At 38.1% G+C, this 21,848-nt stretch overlaps 1 protein-coding gene across 2 annotated transcripts; it reads left to right on the top strand.

Moving 5' to 3' along the window:
* The first annotated feature begins 1,658 nt into the window (after positions 1-1,658).
* On the top strand, positions 1,659-21,314 carry LOC149077035 (diacylglycerol lipase-beta-like). 2 transcript variants are annotated; one of them, XM_089244772.1, is made up of 12 exons: positions 1,659-2,140; positions 6,934-7,038; positions 7,150-7,318; positions 9,481-9,633; positions 9,731-9,897; positions 13,662-13,752; positions 13,894-14,026; positions 15,380-15,509; positions 17,864-18,500; positions 18,618-18,743; positions 19,814-19,902; positions 20,776-21,314. In XM_089244772.1, the coding sequence occupies exons 2-12, from the start codon at positions 6,944-6,946 to the stop codon at positions 21,017-21,019; spliced, it is 2,034 nt and encodes a 677-aa protein (XP_089100898.1). In that variant the 5' UTR covers positions 1,659-2,140; positions 6,934-6,943; the 3' UTR covers positions 21,020-21,314. The 2 variants fall into 2 exon arrangements, with proteins under 2 accessions (XP_089100898.1, XP_089100899.1); XM_089244773.1 differs by having other exon boundaries at positions 1,917-2,131.
* The last annotated feature ends 534 nt before the right edge of the window (positions 21,315-21,848 follow it).

The following is a 21,848-nucleotide window of genomic DNA, read 5'->3' as shown; positions in this document are numbered from 1 at the left end:
AGCATACAGTTGCGGTCCTACCGTTGGTACAGTGGATGGTCGGCTGAAATTTGTTTTCTGTGGCTCTCAACTTCAAGCTGTGGTTCCCAACTAAATGCAGGCGGATCTCCCCGTTAAAAAGTTTCGCCGCAGAAAGCAGCAGGTTTACAATGATACAATTATGCAGTCATTACTCTTCACTCATAGTTAGAAAAACTAATGGCAGATGGCAGCACTACACATAACAAGCATTATACACAGAAACAAACTTCACTTCAGGTTCACTACACGTACACGCACATTGCAACATGTACTAATTCATTAAAATTTCCGCAGAGGAATATAGACGAGGACCCGAGACGATTCTGATTTTTTTGTTTTTTCACGCTATAAATTCAGTGTAGGTGGGGCCCGACAAAGGTTCCAGTCTAGGGGCCCTGCCACAGAGGGTCGTGGGGCCCATGGTATCATTTAAAAGCGGGACGAATGAATGAACCAACACTTTATGCGTTCAGTGAGAGCGCCGCCTAGCGGTTCACCGCTTGCGTTGCACTTATGCATTGCACGACGGAAATTGCTTCTTGAGATGTGTTCTATCACCCCCTTGAAGTTTTGTCCCACGAGTTCTGAATCACCCTGATGTACGTAAAATGCCCTTCTTTCTTATGCATAAATCCAAAAGCTCCTTTTTCAAAGCTCCTCAATGTCAACATGATACTTTGAAATATACAGTCTGTATATCTGTTAGGCCAAGATTACGTTTTAAAATTTTGATCTTTTGCAAAACTTTAAAAAAACAACCAATAATCCTATTGGTTACATTCACTTATTAGTTGAATTTTTCAAATTTTATCAAATAGCTTTTACAAGACTTTTATAATGTAAATCCCGGCCTTAGATCTATTCAAACTAATATAATTAACCAAATGTAAAAAATATTTGGCAATAATTATTTCAATTATAAATATGAATCGGGGAAATGGATCGCGAAGTTACCTTGGAAAGAAGCCCAACGATACGGAGTTTTGTGGTCAATCAGTTGACAGACATTTGAAAAATGTTAAGAGTCGAATCGAAATGGCAAACGAATGCAACTGTTTTTATCCGATTAATACAACCATTCCTCAAAAGATCATTTTCCGAATTCTACGATTAGTTTCGATATCATTAACATAATGACATATAATGGATTTCGATCATCTAACACCCCCCTTTTCTTCATTGGCGTCCGTGGCGTCGATCAAAGGACATCGTAGGTGACGTGACTAGGAGCACATAGAGAAGAGTCGTTGAATTAGTATACAAACGTAATTAGAATCCTTTTTCGGTTATGTAGATCTGGTAATAATTTTTCTTTAAGACGATAAATGAGGAAAAGGGGGAAAATGATGAAGGTGACTTCCATTTGAAATCCCATCCGAGCGCTTTATTATCGTTTATTTCTTTTGCGTAATTGTGTGTGCGTATATATAAGAACTAAATGACTCTCGAGTCGTTTTCTCGTTAGCGGTGTTCGTTGGGGAAAAAAACTTATTTTTTATTTTAGGTAGCAATTTCTATTCACATTTTTCCCGAAAGAACCATAGTAGTAATAATGACTCACAATTTATTGCGCGGCCGGTAAACCGGTTGGAATCTTCCACAAATTCTGCTTTTCTACCTCTCGCGATTTTCTTCCCATTCGTTTCCGAACCTTAACCGAGAAAAGAAGTGTTTCCTCGTGGTTCTTCTTGTTGTTGTTTTTTGTGTGTTGTGTTGTGTTGCCTCATACCATTGAAAGTGATAGTCCTGCGTGAAAGAAAGTAGTCATCAATCCAGGTCACGTTTTCCCTGTGGTTGACCGCTTACGTAGCGAAGTGACGTGGTCGTCGTTTCCTCGCATGTGCGATGGATTTCGAAACGAATCGCGGCAGCGGAGATGTTATCATTTATTAATCATTACAGGCACGTTATTCCGTGAGAAGTCACAGAAGAATATTTTTTTGGATTTTTCCCCCTTTATATTGATAGGAAATCTCACCACCTGCGTTTGGTTTATCCAGACTTTTTTCTTAATTAAGTACGTAATCTGTGACGGAAGCGTGATCCGAAGCTTTCGGAAAAAAGTAACCTGATGTGAAGTCGATTTTAAGCTCAGCTTCTACTCATGAAGGTAAGCTCGGTAAGTCTTTCGATATTTCTCTGAATCTGAACGTTATTCGCGTATCATCGGCTGGATAATCATGTAAAAAATTGCGGCAAGGTGTGTCATAGTTCTGACGTGAATACGTTTTTGTGCCTTGAATCACGTGCTAGGTACTGACATAATGGAATTATGTCATTATCATCGGCTTCGCCTTTGGATTAGCTAACATACGATATTAATTTCGTCTATTTTCGTTGTGAGCTGCTCGAGATATAGCGGAAAACAATTTGTTACGAATCAGGGCAGCAAGCATGGTGCCCAGACGGGGAGAGATTTTTGGAACCGGGGAGATATTATTGAATGCACCTTTGCAATGTGCATCTAACGGTACCATTGCTTTGGACTTGCGTTGCGTACTTCCTGAGATATAAGCATTTAAAGAATTTCGTCACGCAACTTTTCGCGAATGCTCCCAGTACCGTCAGGTGATTTAAGAGACATTCACGTCGAGGGCCGTAACTAGTCTAGAGCAACCGGCACGATTTAGGCTCAGGGTCGTATAAGGGTGGGCCCATAAGTTGCCGAATAAGGAGGGTAAATACATACTTCCAGGTGAATACATAACTTACAGGGTTACTCCATAATTCCCCTTGCCACGTTTTACTGGCGGAACGTTGATCCTAGTGGCATAATTCCAATCAGGAAAAAAAAGCATCCACAAATAACGTGTCGACCTCAGATACGTCATACATTCATGTTGCAAGGGGTTGTATAAGTATTAAAATAAAAATGCCAACTTTTTATACGTACACCCAATGAGAGAGTTTTTGCTCAGTCTTTGCTGAGGCCGAAAAAAAAAAATTCTTCGTTTCCAACTGGAATGTTCGACACATGATGAAATATTTGAATTGAAACTCGGAGAAAAGTTGGGAAAGAACGGCATAAACTAAAGAGACAGGGCAACAACTTTCTAATTGGTTGTCCGTATAAAAAGTTGATATTTTTAATTTTTTTTTTATTTTAATAATTATACAACCATTTGTGATATGAATGCCGTATCTGAGGTCTACACGTTAATTGGATGCTTTTTTCTAATTGAAAGTCTGCCTCTAAGATCAACGGTTCGCCAGTAAAAAGCGGCAACGGGAATTATGGGATCACATCCCTGTAGTTATATATTTTTATTTTATTTATTTATTTATTTATTTTTTAGAATCATTTCATCCATTTATTCTATGACAACGTGTGACATTAGAAATACAACTTGCAGAAATGATAAAATGCAAAGAGAGCATGTGTAATAATAAACAACAACAGATATTAAATTATAGGCCAATCACATGCACCCCAGAGGTCTTCAAACTTTTTTCTAGTCGTGAGCAATGCCAGTGCCCACCATCAAAAGAAGAGCACCCTTACGGCGTGTTTGACATACGAATGCGTGAAATTAGGATGATTTCAGTTCTTGAATACAATTAGTACAAGGAACGTTCAATTGGAACGTTGATCAAGTACTCGTGAGCGCGAAATCGAACAAGAGCATCGATCACGGGTTTAAGCAACACCACCTATAGAACAAGGCGTCCGCACGAAGCTCGTGACGTCACTGAAGAAGGCCATTTTACCTATTGCCATTGGATATAGCAGGTGGACGCATGCGATATCTTTACCTTTTTTTTGCAATGTATCCAATGGCGATAGGAGAAATGGCCTTCTTCGTTGACGTCACAAGCTTCGTGCGGAGGCCCTGTGCTATAGGTGGTGTTGGTTGAAGATGCCTGACATACACAAACACAAATAATCTTAGTTTTGGTTTGAAGAACAAAGTATAAATGTGACAAAGAAAAATATATACAAATATATTGATGTAGTAATATGAGTTGTCAAAATAATTTATAAATACCTTATATATGAGTTGTGAAGGGGAAAAAAAAACTAAAATTAAGTATAGTATATAGTATTAGTGAAAGAAATTAAAAAGAAACCGTTTGATATTGAGCTGCAATATAATTTCAAGATTTATGTATTAAAATTTTATCGTTAAATGATGAGATAAAACGAAATAATGATTATTATACTGCAGCATTTATTCAAGCTAACAATGACTCAAAATCTCAATGAACTTTAATTAACAAATTAAGTGGGGAGGATAAATGCAACAGCATTTTTTACAAATCATTTACAGAAACAATTGGTGAAATAACGAATTCAATTGATATTGAATGTTTCATTGTATATTGATTACATTTTCATATATTTATTACATTTTCATATATTTATTACATTCAATATATTTGACTATTTCAATGACTTTTTTTCTAATTTTGTAAAAATAATTATTTTCCTAGTAATTGTAATTCATTAAATTGTTCAAATTTGAATTTTCTTGGGAAATATTTTTTTATATACCCTACGGATAGTCATGAAGTATTGAGTATTATAAATTCTTTACGTTCCAAAGAGTCGTCAGATTTGATAAAATTAATTCCATAACATTGAAATGCATCGCACCATATGTAAGTAATGTTTTATTGTTTATTTTTAATTTAAATTTTACCACTAGTGAATTTCCAGAGTGCCTGAAACTTGCAATCGTTTCTCCAATACACAAAAAAAGGGGACAAAAAGCGTGTTAATAATTACAGACCGATTTCTTTACTATCTGTCTTCTGAAAGGTCATAGGAAATATAATTAAATCCAGAATAATTAAATTTATAGACAGCAATAATTTTTTTAGTGAGAATCAATTTGGATTCAAAAAAGCAAAAGGTACACAGGACGCTCTTGTTAATTTTCCTTCAAATGTGTATTATAGCAGATAACAATAATTGTAAAGTTGCATCATTGTTTTTAGATATCAGCAAAGCTTTCGATAATGTGAATCATAGTATTCTTTTAACCAAACTTGAATATGCGTGAATTCGGCGTTTGCCACTTAAATTTTTCAAAACATATCTTACTAACAGAGTTCAGAGTGTGGAAGTAACTTCCGTTTTGAGTTCTAAAAGGCAAATTACATCTGGTGTACCTCAAGGATCAGTACTTGGACTTATTTTATTCCCAATATACATAAATGACCTAAATGATAACTTTAATTTGAAAGGAAAAATCACTGCTTTTGCTGATGATTTAGCTCTTTGTTACTGTGAAAGTTCTTCAATTAACTTGAGGAATAAAATGCAAAATGATCTTAACTCAATAAATATATGGTTTAAAAATAATAAATTAAAATTAAATATAGATAAAACTAAATTTATGTTATTTGGTTCTGGTACTTTCCATGATTTTAGTGTACTAATATATCATAGTACGACAGATGGTTGTATCTCGGATTGTATGTGTACAGTTATCAATAGAGAAGACACCTTTAAGTATATATATATTTAGGGATTTTTTTTATATTCAAGACTATCCTGGAAAACACATTAATTATTTGAGTGAAGAATATTAAATCGCAACATTAGGAAATTTTATTTTCTTAGGAATAAATGTTCCCAATTTTCATTTTGAAACTGCTTTATTTTGAGTTATTAGAATTTAGGTAGAATTATGGCATTACATGTTGGGGGGGGGGGGGGATATACTTCAGCAATCTTTCTACACTTTTCGTCACACAGAAGTCCTTCATCCGTACCACTCTGAGTAAAAATAGATTCACGCATACATTTCCGCTTTTCAATCAATTAAAGATACTCCCTCTACAACATTTGTACGTTTATAAAGGTTTAAAAAAGTTTTATAAAAGAAGTGGCCACCTCAATCTGAAATCGCATAAATCTGGAATACAATTTAAACGTCAGACTATACAGGTACCAAGGCCAAATAAAACTCGTTTTAAGTGTACAGGGCGTACGATAAAGTTTAAAAACTCACAAAAATTGAAAGAGTAGATTTTATTTGAATGAGGTTTGTGTGCAAGAAAATTATTCTAACGAAGGTTTTTTTTATGTTTTTTTGTCACAGAAAAAGAAAATAGTTCACATTTTTGTCGATAGCGGGTGCTGCACGGAAGCAAATCAGAGTCCTTATAAAATGCAGGATGTATAATTAAACAGCTCATTTCTGCTTTTTCTTGTAATTGGCACTTGCATATGGTTTTCATCGTGATGTTGACATTGGTGGATAAAGGACTATTCGTGAAGTTGTGTTTTACCTCAGCCACGAATCGCCGGTGGAAGTTTCGCGAGCGTTTCGGACACATAAGAGATTTAAGACAGGTTCAGGTTCAGAATCCTGTGATTTTCTTTCGTGGAACACCCTCTATCGAAAAAAAGTTGAACTTTTTTTTTGTACCAAAAAAATATATATCTTCGTAAGAATAACTTCTTTACCAACCACATTGTACCGATTCCTTAAATTTTTATGAAATCTTAAGCTATTTACGAATTTATAGAACACCCTATGTTCTATAAATCCCTGTACATGCATAAATACTGAGTTTAATGTGTAGTCATGGCACACTTAAATTCAATAACATGCATGTATTTACCTTACTATTAACCTACTTTTCTTCAGAAAATCCATGAGTGAGTTTGTCAGCTACTGACGAGACAAGAAAATTCAGCCGTCTGCTAATTCCATTTGAAAATATGGAAAATAGATAGCAGCACCACTAGGAGACGAGACACGCAACAACTCTGGCGACATAAATCCATTAGAACCCCACACATATTCAGTCACACCATACGTTTCACCTTGCAACGAATTCCTTCGAAATACCAGCACAGGAATGTTTACGGAATGCATTCACGGTAAAGTGGTGATAGCGTGTTTGGTCACAATGTATATTTCATGATCATCATTAACATGAATTCATTAATTGTTGCAGAATTTCTGTCATGCCGGGACTAGTTCTGTTCAACCGGAAATGGTTGGTAGCCGGGGATCTGCTGCTGTTTCCGCTAGCTATCGAAACTGTCCTTCGGACTGCATGGTGAGTACAAATCATCAAACAATATAATAACCGACATCAATTATTCAGCCAGTTATATGCAGGGAGTCGCACATATACCGATTCGTTTTGTCATTATATATATATTTGTAGGTTGGTGGCAGCGGGTTACATGACCTGGACGGTTTACCAGGATTACGACGATTGCGTCGAAAAGAAATACGTCAAGGAATACCTATTACTGATGCTGGTTGATCTAGCTCTGAATATACCACTATGCGGTATTATGACATGGCTCAGTGCTCAGGGATCAGTCTTGCGGGTAAGCCTTGATTTTGTGATCGTTAATTGATTATTTTTTTACGTTATTTTTATTGAGGAAAACAAATAGATCTATTCAAATGACGTGTAAATCCGGGGACACCTGAGGCAGGCGTGAAGGATGCGACCGCACCGGACCGCAAATTGGGATAAAAATACTTTGATTTTGACTTGAATGTTTTTAACGTTTGACTTAGCATTAACAAAGCAAATAGCTTAAAATGCTGTTCCAGACCCACGGTCCCTACAAGGGCGGGATGTACAGGGTTCTAGTCCGGGAGGATTCTCATCCCTTTTTGTCTTTTCGTACTATAAATTCACTACGGTGAGGCCCACCAAAGATCCTATCCTAAGGGCTCTGCTGAAGGATGTGGGGAGGGGGGGGGGGCATGCCAAGACCTCTAAAATTCAGGTATCGAACCTTCTGGCCCAGAGTTCTAGCAGAACCTTCCCTTCCCCCCCCCCCTCCAATCTATGCCAGGATAATAATGCAGGTGGATCTAGTGTCCTAGTGTGTCGAGCACTGGAGCAGAGAGAGAGAGAGAGAGCTAAATTCTCTTTTTAAAATTATTCCAAATTATACATGAGGGATGCATAATGTATGCTTTCTCGGCTGAAAGAGTATCTAGTTGCAGCCCTGAGTATACAGTCGGTTGTCTAGCCCCGACACCCCCCCCCTCCCCCAAACTTTAAGTGCCTAGGGACACACTTGCAATTTTTCAGCTGAGCACTATCGCTCAAATTTATTGTTGAATGGTTTTTTTTTTATAATGACCATGAATTAGTAGTATGATATTCATTCTCAGGTACAAATGCAAACTTGGCGTGCACCAGGGTGCTCGTGGACACTGGAGGATCGGGGAAACCCCGTTTTAGAGGGCCCGCAAAGCTGTTTTTGCATCGGACCACTAAATACTTGATCCCGTCTCTGATGATGTATACCTGAAACAAGCAGAGGCGGAGATTTACGGTTTTGCCGCCCTACTCCCATTCTTGTCTAATTTTCTTGACCACTAATTCGTCGAATTCGCCGTTCTGTGCTATAATATGCTTGCCCCCTCTCCTCTCCTCCTGTAAATAAGCCTGTGTCTCTAAGTCGTGGGTTTCCAACTAGTGTTCCGTTGCAGCTTTTAATGGAGTCCCGCGTGATCAAACACCACGGAATCGAGAGAGCTTTCAAAGAAGAAAACTTTCTTGTGATTGATACTCGCAAAGTTGTTCTTTATTTTGAATTTTAACGGGATAGTGTTGAGTTTAAAAAAATCCAGACCACTCTTTTGGCAGTGCCGTCTTGACGCATGGGCCCGGGGGGACTCAAGAGAAGACCTCAGACCTCAGAAAAACGAGAAGCAGTTGGATTTTTTGAGAATTTTCCGGGTAGAGCTTGAGAAAAATCACTAGGCCCGGAGGGGAGGGGGGCAAGATGCTCTTACGACGGCCCTGTCTCTTGGATGACTAAACAATAAATATTCAACATTTGTTTGAGTTCTGTAGAACAGCCTCATTATCATCAAGGATTCCATGGTATAGCCTTATGATTATCAAGGGTTCTCCGAGAAGTTTTACGTTGAAAATCCATGATCTCCAAGTCAATCTTTTGATCACTCACGTGCTTGCGTACGTTTTTGGTCATTCACATGCTTGTACTGCACATCATGGGCGGAGATACCCAGCGTCAAAGGTGGAGTCGACTGATCTAATGTATACATGTATATATGAGCTGACATCATCATCATCGTGCCCCCCCCAACAATAATGAACTTGCCCCCCCCCCAGACTTCCAAGTCAATCTCCGCCTATGCTGCATATGTCACTGTTTTGATCGCTTACTGACATGGTCCCTCGCCCTCTAGGCCACTCTTTTGGTCATTCACATGCCTGCACTGGCTCTAGGTCACTAAGTTCTTGGATATTAGTTTTTCATTCGTATGCTTGGAAATTCTGTAAGTCACTCGTTTGGCCACTCACTGACCTCGTCCCGGCTATACAGTACTAATTTGACCCCCCCCCCCGCCCCTCATTCTACTAATATTTTTGACCGCTCATTCTTTTGCCCACTAAGCGCCCCTGTAAATACGCCACTGGAAACAAATGTTTACCGTGATTTTTCGAAGATAAATTAACGAAAATCTCGTTAATTCTGATTTATGACGTGCTTTCTAGGAAGGGAGAAGAGCCTATCTACCGGCAACTCTGTACATAAAAATAGCGCTGTTCTCTTTGGATTTGTTCATCACTATCATCGGCATATGGTTGGGGATCTTCAGCGCCGATTTCTGTATTTGTATTCCTCCGATCACCACCAATTTCATCCACGTAAGCCCATCAAAGTCTGATTTTATTGATTGCTTTATAAATTTTTTATGATCATGTAATTAGTTCAATTGATTTCCTCTTTTACTGAATTTCTCAGGCGACGACGGTTTGTTTCATGGTCTATTTCGTTGCCATCACAGTCATGATTTTCCTCACTTACAACTCGTTGGGATCTTTGAGATTCTCGTCGGATGGAAACGGCGATAACAACAGATTCGTTTCGACAAAGTATTACAAGAAATCTCGGAAAATATGGGCATGCAGGTATAATGATTCTTTTTCATCAGTTACAATCCAGTTTCTAAAGGAAACGAGGGACGTTCAAAATGAAGAATTATATTTCTTGAATGTGTGTTTTGAGCTAATGTGGTTTTTATATAAATAGCCTAAACACCTAAAATAAATGCATTTCGGTGAATCTAATCAAATCAAATTATTTGGGGACATATTTTATGTTAAACAACTCCACGTTCAAGATTTCGGCAAGAAATTTGAATTACATATCTCTATTTGACGAATCGGCGATAAATCTGGTAACCTTGTGCTAACCAAACCGCACGTTAGAAAAAGAAAAAATTGGGAAATAAAAAATATATGTACTGTATATATAAAAGGAAAAAGTATAATATATAAGAGGTAGATAAGAGAGTTCTTTTTTTTAGTCCTCTTTTCACCCTCACTCTACGTGTTCTCTCTCACTCTTACATGTATATTAGAAAGATACATTATATGTGTGGAAAAAATTAATAGGAGTATGGAAAGAAAGGAAGGAAAAAAAGAAAGAGCAACACTTCCGTAGAGATAGGGTTACTATAAAGCTTCGCGTTAGTGAAGGGAGAGGAAAGAAAACGCAAAGAACTTTTTTGGTTGAATTAATTTCACTGGTGTTTGGACGCAATATTACGTCCGTGATCGTAAAGAGTTTAATGACTAATTTATTGAAAAATGACTGCAAAACTGAAATTAGCTGTATTTATCACCTGCGTTTCATATTTTACTGAAATCCATTCATTTTTTTTTTCTATTTTTCTTCCAAAGTCCCACACAAATATTTGTAATCATGCATTTTAAAATGTGTCTAATGGTATGCGAGGAAAAAAAAATTTTTTTTTTAAAGTGCAATATGTTAAAAAAGCTTCCCCCCCCCCACAATAAAATAATGTTTTATGCAGTAAACATTGATGTATATTCATAAATGGATGCTTAGTTATCTCAAAAAGGTCATAAGCAACAAGTGTGTAAAATTTTGAGGGAATTGTGTGTGTGTGTGTGTGTGTGTGTGTGAATGAAATTTGATTCGCAAAGAGGGAAAAAACTTGGAATATCAGCAGTTTGTAGCGAAAAACAAACATGAAGGAAAATATAAATAAAAATGCTATTTTCCTCCAGTAGACAACCATGCTTTTAAAAAAAAATCGGAATAAAAAAAGAACTAACGATATGATTTTAATCCAGTTTATTTCAAATATTTTACTTATATTTCGTTATTTTTCTATGAAAAAGTAAATAAATCGTTACTTTTAAGGATTTGAACATCCCATGTGTCTCCTTAACCGTCTATAAAAGCCAGTATTTTTCCCTACTTGCGGACCAATGAGATTTATAAGTGAACTATTTCACGGACCGGCATTAAATGGGAGGAATAATTTGCGAACCGGCGAAAGGAAAAAAATAACAGGAAGAAAATTTCCTCTAACTTCTCTAGCATATTATATTCTGTCATGCGGAAAACATTGTTGAAGTCGAACTCCCTGCTGCCACCTATCAAATAGAAACAAAACTATTTGGTGTAGTTCTTCAAGTAGAATTGGTTGTTGTTTTAAATCGCTGGGCAGCATGACAATGAATAGTATACGGCATGATATCATATATTTTTTTCATTTCCATGATGCTCACCGGTGTAAATTTTATGCGTCCATAATACCAATTACTATGCTCTTAAGTTTACCACAAAATAATTTTTCAGCAAAACATAAAAATATAGCAATCGATATTATGGCGAGTAGAGGATTTCCATCGGTATACAGCAGGGGTCTTCCACCATTCTCGAATCACGAGCACTGCCTATACCAGGGGTCGGCAACCTTTATTGGCTGCGGATCAAAATCAACCAAAATGTGTGTACTAAGAAGATGTTTCGGGTACCCGAATATAATTATACCTTATTTTCGGAACACCAGTGGGTCACTTGAAATTATGAAATGGGTCATAATCGGTTACGGGGTCAATTATCCCGCGGGTCATAGGTTGCCGAGGCCTGGCCTATACCTATCAACAAACGAACTTCACCCCTTATGGCGACTTTGATAAACGTATACTTGCAATCTGCATAATTGTGAGATCCTTGAGTACCATTTTTACAGGGTGTTTAATTGAAGCGTTGATCGGGCACGAAATTGGACACGAGCATTAAGCACTCTTGGTGCTATAAGGAGCACAGTGGTACTCGTGGGCAACCGGTTGAAGATAGCTGGTATACAGCATTGTTTGATTGATTGATTGCCTTCCTTGGCTTGGTTTGTTGAGGTACCACAGCACGGTTGGCGCACGGTATACAGCATAAAAATATTGTATTATAATTACGTATTGCTCATTTTCATCCTGCCCACCGGTATAACACCAACAGTCAATTTTACTTGAAGAACTTACAACAAATCGTTTTGTTCTTATAGGATAGGAGGCAGCAGGGATTCCATACAAATCAGTATGTCACTTTTCTCTTGTACGAAAATATTAGAACTGGAAAGCGAATAGAATTCGAACTTATTCATCACTGTTCTAGGCAACGTAATTTATCATGCTGACATTTTCTGAATTCGACACATCAAAATTGATCTACCCAGCAAGTCACGCTAATGTGCGTTGTTTAAGGAGGAACATATCCCGTCTTGGTATCATGGTCAGTGCGCTTGCCCGGTTAACAAGAGGTCCTGGGTTCGTTTCCCGGTGGAGAGACAACGGAATTTTTTTACCCCCAGTTCACCTTGGCATAATATCCAGAAAGTCTATTGATTTCATTTGGGGATGTTGTTTCGAAGGGGAAATATATATAGAAATTATAGTTGCGGTTCTTGTGTTGCTTTTGCCTAGTAGCAATTCATATCGCATTTTTAACACCTTAACGATCACAAACGAGGTATCTCGTTCAAACGCAAATGAAAGAGAAATTCATTCCCTCTCACTCTATTTTTTTCACCTCTTTTCTGACAATCGAACATTTACTGTACCCCTATGAAGTCGGTTTTTTTTCCTTTTGTCTATACTCCTGTTTATCCCCCCGCCCCATATATATATACAATACATGTTTCTAATATAAAGAGAGAGAGAAAAGGGAAGGGAAACAATTATGTAGGTTTCTCTGGAAATAGGAAGGGTGGGAGAGAGAGGATGAAGGAGAACATTTTTCACTATGATCCTTTTTCCCTTCCATTTCTAATATGCGAACAAGGAAACCATCTTTTTTTTAGATTTATCGCTGATACTTTAAATACAGATCATCCAAATTCGTTAACAAAAGCCTGTACATAAAGGGATTAAACCGGTGTTTCTCGAACTTTTGTCACTCACGGTCTCCTTGCCAAATTCATGGCTCCTCTGCGGCTCCCCGGAATAGTTTAGTGAATATTTTAACTGATAAAAGAATCACTTCAAAGCGTAAATAGGCATATAAATCAATATCTCCAGCCCGCCGCGATGCCCCTGACAAAGGTTGAGCTATGAGAAACACTGAGTTAAGGTAAATAAGCCGTTTTTGGGGGCCCAAGAATGTGCGACATCACTGGTCTCGGCATCTGGTGGAGATGTCAGCACTCGTGATAATAGAAATGTATTAAAGAAAATACATATATATATATATATATATATATATATATATATATATTGTTATGATAGAATAAGTGGCTCTGCATCGACTATGGCGATGTTTATGGAAATCTAATACCCCCTCTTGAAGCTTGCACCATGAGTTCGTATTAACCCAGTGTAATATAGATCACGTGATTCATTGTGTTCTTTTTTTTTTACGTAAGGTTGAAGTGCCTTTGCTGTTGCCTGGGAATCAACGACAATAACAGATCCATTTACAAAGACATCGCCGACTTTTTCGCCTCTTTCTTCGAGGTACGACATAAAAATTTACTATCGCATATTATTCATTGTCCGTGATGACGATGTGTTTATACGATACAAATTACAAGAGAAAATATATATATATTTATTTCTGGAGTTTAAATGGACATTTTCTTCCCCCCGTGGTTTCAGGTCCGGGATACAGACCTCATCCCTTCCGACGTTCTGACAGGATTGGTGATAATCAGTAAGAGACATGCTTCAGAGAAGAATAGATTAAAGTTCATGGACTCGCTTTATAGTTACAGTTATGTCAATCCTGGTGGTCAGTTAATTTTTATAATGTTCTTATATTTTCCTCCTTTAATTATTTACTTCTACTACTAAACCACACATACACCTCGTCCATACTCCTCTGCTCTAACGAAATGTACATGTTGGAATGTGTGTGTACGTGTAGTGAACATGAAGTGAAGTTTGTTTCTGTGTAATGCTTGTTATATATGTTTAATGCTGCCATTAGTTTCTCTAATTATGATAACTGTTTACTAGAGCGTTTCTCAACCCATGGTTCGCGAACCAGAGGTGGTGTAGAGGAACACCGGAGTTTCTCTCTGCTATTATAAGGTGAAATTTCAGCACAAATTCAGATGTCTGTCACAAAGAATTTTTTAGCAAGTTTTCTTTATCGTATACTGTAATGTTCTTAATTTTGGAGTCTCATCTGTTATTGCGGTTGCGAAGAAACCACTGCATGTCTGTACACCTCCTGAGCGGTTTATTCTGGAACCGCTCGAGGCAAATCGGGTTATCTTCTGGTAAACAGCCATACAGGCGCCGCGTGTAAGAGCACTGGCCGAATTATCATCTTATATAAAATCAGCTTATTCTTGATAGATAGGCTGAAATGCTTTCTGCATATTCTGCTGAGCATTACCGAGGCCTGAGTTGCTATTCGAATGGCAAGAATTCAGCTTGATTCGCCGGTCCCGCGGCACAATTTTTTATGGCCATTCTACCGGTCTTATCAGGGGACCTTTTACGTGAGAGACCTATTATGTTACTTGTATGTTCATGTAGTAAATAGTGTATGTTGATGTAAGTGTGAAAAAATTTTGTCAAGATCGGGAAAAGGAAAGCTCATTTCAACAAATTTTTGCAGGTAAAAAGCCATTGCCGTCGCTGAAAAATAAAGTGATTACTAATGACTATACGCAATAAATGGTCAGGTTTCGTTTGTGTCTGAAGGAACTCAAATTTTCTGGTGTTACGATAAGGAAAAACATTACACGATGTTTTAAATAAACTACTTAAAAACGGTTGATTAAATTAACACACGCAACGTTGATAGACTGCCATTAGGATATGTGAAACGTTGTTTTAGTTCTTTTACAGTTCAATAGATAGCACTGTTGTCGTATCACATTCAACAGTATTGCATAGTATATGTCGTCCACTGTTCGAGAATATTCTCGCTGATAGATAGCTGCTATAAATGGTGAGGATCCGCGGCAGACACTACGTTTTCTGGGGGTTCCACGACTAAAAGCATTTGGGAACTGCTGACGTAGACAACACAACAATGAGAAATAAAGAAAAAAATATAAACACACACTTTGTACATTATATTGGGATTTTACAATTTTATAATAACTTTATTATGTTTTATTATTTGAAGATCCTTCAGTTCCACTTTGGATGAATGCGGAAAACGCACTGTATTTCTTCAGTTACGCCAAGTACACTTATGGTTGGCCTCTACTAGTTTCAACAAATCCACTGAAGCTGTTATCAACTGCTTTCACGAGGTACGTACTAGATATACAGGGGTGTTGCGCGAAGAGTGTCTGAAAGGAATGAGAATTCTACGGTTGATTCTAAAATTACAATCAAATATGAAATCAAATATCAACAACAAGAATAAAAATTAGCCTGTTATAATTCCCACTCCAATATAAAATAATAATTAGAGGAATGTAAAAAAAAATTAATTTAATTTTAACCTACTTTTAATTTAAATTTAGTTGAAATATTATTTATTGAATTATAGATGGGGTTCGTGTAAATATTTTAATTTTCACATCCCCCCTCAAATATTCTTTATATGAGTGAAATTATCACAGAGAAATTTCTTTTCTTTAGCGCTGATCATATTTTACTTCAATTTCACAATCAACCATAGGATTTTTTATTCCTTTTGGACACTCTAGTGAAACACACTGTATGTGCTCTTTGTTTTCCTATGCTATCTGAAAATCACTAGCTGTTCACGGAGAGCTTTCCGCACTGGCCCGCCAACTATGTTGAGGAAACATCTGAAAATACATTAAAAGGATTAAATTTCGGAATCAGTGACAGGAATAATTTCGGAATCAGTGACAGGAATAATTTCAGAATCAGTGAAAGAAATCATTTGAGAATCAGTGAAAGAAATCATTTGAGAATCAGTGAAATCCATAATTTCAGAATCAGTGAAATCCATAATTTCAGAATCAGTGAAATCCATAATTTCAGAATCAATGAAAGAAATCATTTAAGAATCAGTGAAATAAGTAATTTCGGAATCAGTGAAAGAAATCATTTAAGAATCAGTGAAAGAGATCATTTAAGAATCAGTGAAAGAAATCATTTAAGAATCAGTGAAAGAAATCATTTAAGAATCAGTGAAAGAAATCATTTCAGAATCAATGAAGGAAAGAATTCCAAATTAAGTAAAAGAAAAATAACAAAAAGTATTTTCCGAATCTCACTGAAAGAAATTAATTTCAGAACAAATAAAAATTTTCAATTTTAAAGGCCACGATTCTTCTAAGAATTACAAATATCGCAGTATGACTTGATGTGGAGGCCTTCGAGTTTCATGGGAAGTCCTAATTTGACCCGTAATGTGTGAAAGGTTGAAGACCCCCCCCCCCCCGTATTAAAATCTGTCATTTCTGCTATAATCGAACCAAAATCATGCCATAAAAAAATTGCCATTTGGAGCAAAACAGGACAGTTCCTTTTTCAAAACGGGTTGGACAGCATAAACATGATGAACATGCATAACATTTGTGTCAACTTGCCGATTCGGCCATCGAGAGCCTAATGCAGTATGCATTGTTTCTCAAGTTGTGAGTTACGGCTCTTAGGAGCGGCGCCAACCTTTCTCAGGGGCGTCTCGACGAGCTGGAAATATCGATGTATGTACATGGTTAGCGAGAAATAAGTTTTCCACTTTTCCGAGATCTCTGGAGTCTACCGCTCGAAATGAGACAAAATTTGAACTACAAGACGCTTCCAAATGATGCGCTTGTCATTTTTTAAATAAAAGAAAAATAACACAATAATCCGTAGATAGATGGCGCTGAAGCACACGTATAGATATTTAACACGTGTGGTTATACATATAAATGTTTAATATGCAGCACTAAAATTGCTTAATATGTCTTCCGTTCATTTTGAACGATGTGCTCTAACTGCAAAGCTATATTTTCTACTGCTGAACGCAATGAGTCTGCTGAAATATCCAAAAACATGGAGCCGGATGCTGTCGTGTGCGATTACAGCACATTATTTAAAATGAAGATGGGGAGAGTATTTAACAGTTTTAGAGAGTGCTACGTATTAAGCATTTATACGTGTAAGCACATTCAATATTTATATGTGAGCTCCAGCGCCACCTACCGAAGAATTTTGCTCTGTTTTTTTTTCTTTGATAAATGTGACAAGTGCATCATTTGAACTATCTGTAGTCGAAATTTTAGCAGTAGAACACACTTCCTCGCTTTTTAAAGGGGGAAACTTATTTCTCCCTAACCCTGTGTGTGCGTATTTACGCTTTGAAGTGTTCTTTTATGAACACATAATATCTACTAAACTATCCTGGGAAGCCGCAGACGAACCATGAATAGGACAAGGGAGCAGCGTAATGCTCCCTTGAAATGAATAGGACAAAAAGTTTGAGAAACCACTGGTCTAATGGATACGCACTCTCTAGCGAACTCGGTCTTCCATTTTCCTCGCTAAATCGATCAATCATTTCATCGGGATTTGACGCTATGTCGATTGACAACGACAGCGCTGGCCATATTGGTCTCCTAATAGCATCAGTTTCAGTCATTTGTTTTTCAATGGTATATAAATTGAATGATTCCGTCTATTTTTGTGTATCCTACTGTAGATGCTGTGCATGCTCGAGCCGCAACGCCAATAAAAATTCCATCGGTACCGACAACTGCTGCAACTGTAACATAGCCGCACTGAAGAAAGCTGCTTCCAGTGGAACGGACATCATCTACGCGTCCTACTGCACGGCAATATACGAGCCGGCCTTCTTCGTGGCCGTTGACACGCACATGTCGTCGGTGGTCGTGGGGATACGCGGTACTTTCTCGCTATCCGATATAGTGACGGACTTCGACGCCGAGAAAGAACGAGTGGACAACGTTCAGAACTTTTTCTGCCACCGTGGCGTCTTGAGGAGTGCGCGGTTCATTCACAACAAGCTCAACGAACTGGACATACTCAGGCCAACCCTGAGAGACAATCCCGACTACAGCCTCGTGCTCACCGGCCACAGCCTGGGCGGCAGCATCGCCACCGTACTCGGCCTACAACTACGGCTGCAATACCCTGACGTCCGGTGCTACGCCTACGGTCCTCTCGCGGCGCTGTCCCTGAAAGGCATCAGGACGACTTACGACTTCGTGTTCTCGGTGGTCGCGGGCGACGATGTCGTACCGAGGTTGTGCGTCACTTCGTGCGAAGAAATACGCACTGATATCATCAAGAGTCTCAATGAATGCACTACTCCAAAGGTAGGCTCGAATGATTTCGTTGGTCACATTTCGAATAACGAATCGATTAAGAAGGTTACGTGTCTGTGCCGATTCTTTGCGATAACTAATCCCTCTCTCTATTATTATATATTTCAGTATAAAATAATTTCTCAAGCTTTCGTAAAGTTCCTATTCAACAAAGAGATCTTCAAATCAGCTGGAAAAGTTGCACAAGTGAATCCGTTCACACCGAATGATCATACGCCAGATGACAGCGAGAAGGTATGTCTATATACGCAGTCGAATCCCATTTTATGAATACCGTTATAGAGAAAAAAATAAATGTCGTTATAACGAACACTTTTCTAATCCCCAGATAAGTTTACATGGGAACAATGCAAGAAACCTGGAATTCCTGTATAACGAAATTTTGTCATAACGAAGTGATTTTTCCGGTCTCTTGGAGTTCATTATAACGGGATTTGACTGTATATATATATATATATATATATATATATATTCCCATCTTTTCAATTGGTCCTATTCAACACTATTTATGGTACCAGGATCACATAACAAGGGCGCTGGAGTCGGTACCACCTGACGTCACGCGTGACGTCATCGCGACATTTCGCTACAGAACCGAGTGTGCCCGCTTTGCTATATTTTGTTAATTACAGTAGTTTTTTATAGCGATTATATAGTTTAGAGGAACCCCCAGTCAAAACAGGAGGCATTTTGAATCTTCGACAAGAGAATTGAGACGGCCATGCCTAGGGCCGTAGTGTGCTTTCTCGGGGCCCCGGAGCAGACTTTTCCTTGGGGGTCCCTCTTGAAAGGGTAATTATTATGCAAAACAAATGTAAACTTTTGTGTGGTGGCCCCCATTCAACTCGGTGGCGCAGGCGCAGTGCCCCGGTTGCTCCAGCCTAGTTGCTGCACTGCCATGCCTCATTGATGCCAGACATCAACGTATATTTTCTCGTCTTATCCATAAACGATACAGCGAGAAATATGACACGTAAATTTTCAGTGAAAGTGATCAGGACAAGGTCTTCTTACGCACAGATCACCTACTCCGCAGAATTCTGGCCTACGTACAATAGCACTCAAAAGTCTTTTGACAACTGCAATAATGTTTGTAGCACTAACTAATTTGCATGCACTGTCCTGACCTTGACACATGAAAATATAAGATTATGCCGAATACACACACAATAATTAAAACTCTAAACGTAATTTCATTTCTCTTTCTATCAATATGTAATTTCTCGTATGAGATGAAACATTTTTCATTGGATGTTTCCCCCATAAAGTTGATTTCTCTACATTTTTCTTTGTACCAATTGAAGGGATGCGACTCCATCGATAGCGATTGTTCGAAAGATAGCCAACTTTATCCTCCTGGAAGAATATTATACCTGGAGAAGACACCAGAAGGGTGAGTCCCATTATTACAGTAGGGTATAAATCATGACGAATCTATGCAAAAAGAATTCCTTTAAATTTTTTTCTGACTGCAATATAATATACACTTTAAGCTCGTATCTAATAAGGGCGAGCCATCTCGGCCTAAAGAGCAAGAATGCCGCAGCGTGGGCCTCTTGCTAGATCCAGCTTCGAATCCGGTTGACAGCACGGTGGTGGTCAGCTGAAATTGGTTTTCTGTGATTTTTTTAACTCCAAAACACGAATGTAAGCGTCTCTCAATATAAAAGTCTCTCCGCGAAGAGCAATCGAACCAACAACACAATACGATAAAGTTAATCTAGTTCACTCTTTTGGTCATTCACATGTTTGCACACTCACCATGTCACTCTTTTGGTCATTCACATGTTTGCACACTCACCATGTCACTCTTTTGGTCATTCACATGTTTGCACACTCACCATGTCACTCTTTTGGTCATTCACATGTTTGCACACTCACCATGTCACTCTTTTGGTCATTCACATGTTTGCACACTCACCATGTCACTCTTTTGGTCATCGATATGCTTTTACACCCTCTGGGTCACTTTTTTAGTTCGCTAACGTGCTTGCACGCTCTTTCGTTCACTCACATAATTGCAAATTCTCTACGTCATTCGTTTGGTCACACACACCCCTCGCGCGATGGGCAGTTGCAAATTTACAGTGGCCTTTACAAGTTTTGTCGCTCTATCTTCTTCTATTTCGTCATTCTACTAATTTTCTTGACCACTCGTTACTCAAATTTCCCGCAGCTCCGTACTTGCCGCCCTCCTGTAAATACGTACCTATATGTCGATCTCTCTATAATATATAGTTCTTATTTTTTCCCCCCTCCTTTCTAGCGTGAGGTCGCTCTGGAAGACGGGATTCCACTTCCAAAGAATCATCGTGACACCGCACTTATTCCGTGATCATCAGCCCTGGATGATACAGAGTCTCCTCAGAGAAGTGTGCGACTTGGAAAAGTCACCGCAAAGAAGGAGAAGAGCTCAGTCTCACTTCTTGGAGAAACCGTCGGATTCCATGGACAACCACGAAGTTTATTCCCATCCAGTTAATTTGGCTGACGAATGCATCGCGCTCTGAACTTTCTTTTTTACTCGCATATCATATTATGTGTATTTATATATTTTAAGAATCATTTCGTTCATCGAAGCGTGTATATTTGTTGTACTACCCATCATCAAGCGTGTGGCGTGCCATATACCCTGTTCTTTTTTGTCAATCGATGTCACTCCGCGTATTAGTGCCGTATTTCATGATTTCGTTAGCTCATTTGTGTCAAAGATTTTTTTCCCCCAATTGTCAAAGAGCATGTTTTTTGTCTTTGTTCCTTTCGTGAGATGTTGAAAATTAAAATCGAAATGAAAAATTCCACAGATATCCCTACTCTTGAATAGTTTTATCCTATTTGACATACTGTAGATCCTAGAAGCATACAACCAATGAGAAAAGGTATCCCAATAATGTGTATACTTCAGATACGTAATTCCTGTTGCAATGGATTGTATAGTTATTAAAATTAAAAAAATTAACTTTTTATACAGTCCCCGTGTGCCCCAAAACCCAATTAGAAAGTCATTGCCCTGTCTCTCCTGAGGCCAACAGAAGAAAATACCGCGTACCTAAGAGCAATATTCGCTAATAAATTTGGATTCAAAAATCGGAGAAAACTTGGGAGGAGCATCATAAACTCACGGACAGCGTTTCTTTCCCTCGTTTATGCTGTTCTTTCCCAACTTTTCTCCAATTTTTGAATTCACTTACAAACGTAGAATTTTTGTGTTTTGTTCAAATGGTTGGAAAACCGGGGGGAAAAGAAAATAACAGGTGGAAAATATTTCCCAAAACTTATTTTTTTTTTATCATGAATATTTATCATTCATCGTTGAACTGGCACCCCTGCTGCCACCTA

Source organism: Pholcus phalangioides, unplaced genomic scaffold, assembly GCF_987345545.1.
Source record: "Pholcus phalangioides strain wild (caught in Gottingen) unplaced genomic scaffold, Ppha-v1.0 ptg000015l_1, whole genome shotgun sequence".
NCBI lineage: Eukaryota > Metazoa > Arthropoda > Arachnida > Araneae > Pholcidae > Pholcus > Pholcus phalangioides.
This window is presented reverse-complemented; position numbering and strand designations above follow the sequence as displayed.

Coding starts and splice junctions, on each gene's coding strand:
- LOC149077035 (XM_089244772.1), top strand. CDS start 6,944: ATGCCGGGACTAGTTCTGTTCAACCGGAAATGGTTGGTAGCCGGGGAT. Junction 9,634..9,730: donor TCACCACCAATTTCATCCAC/GTAAGCCCATCA, acceptor TGAATTTCTCAG/GCGACGACGGTTTGTTTCAT. Junction 15,510..17,863: donor TTATCAACTGCTTTCACGAG/GTACGTACTAGA, acceptor ATCCTACTGTAG/ATGCTGTGCATGCTCGAGCC.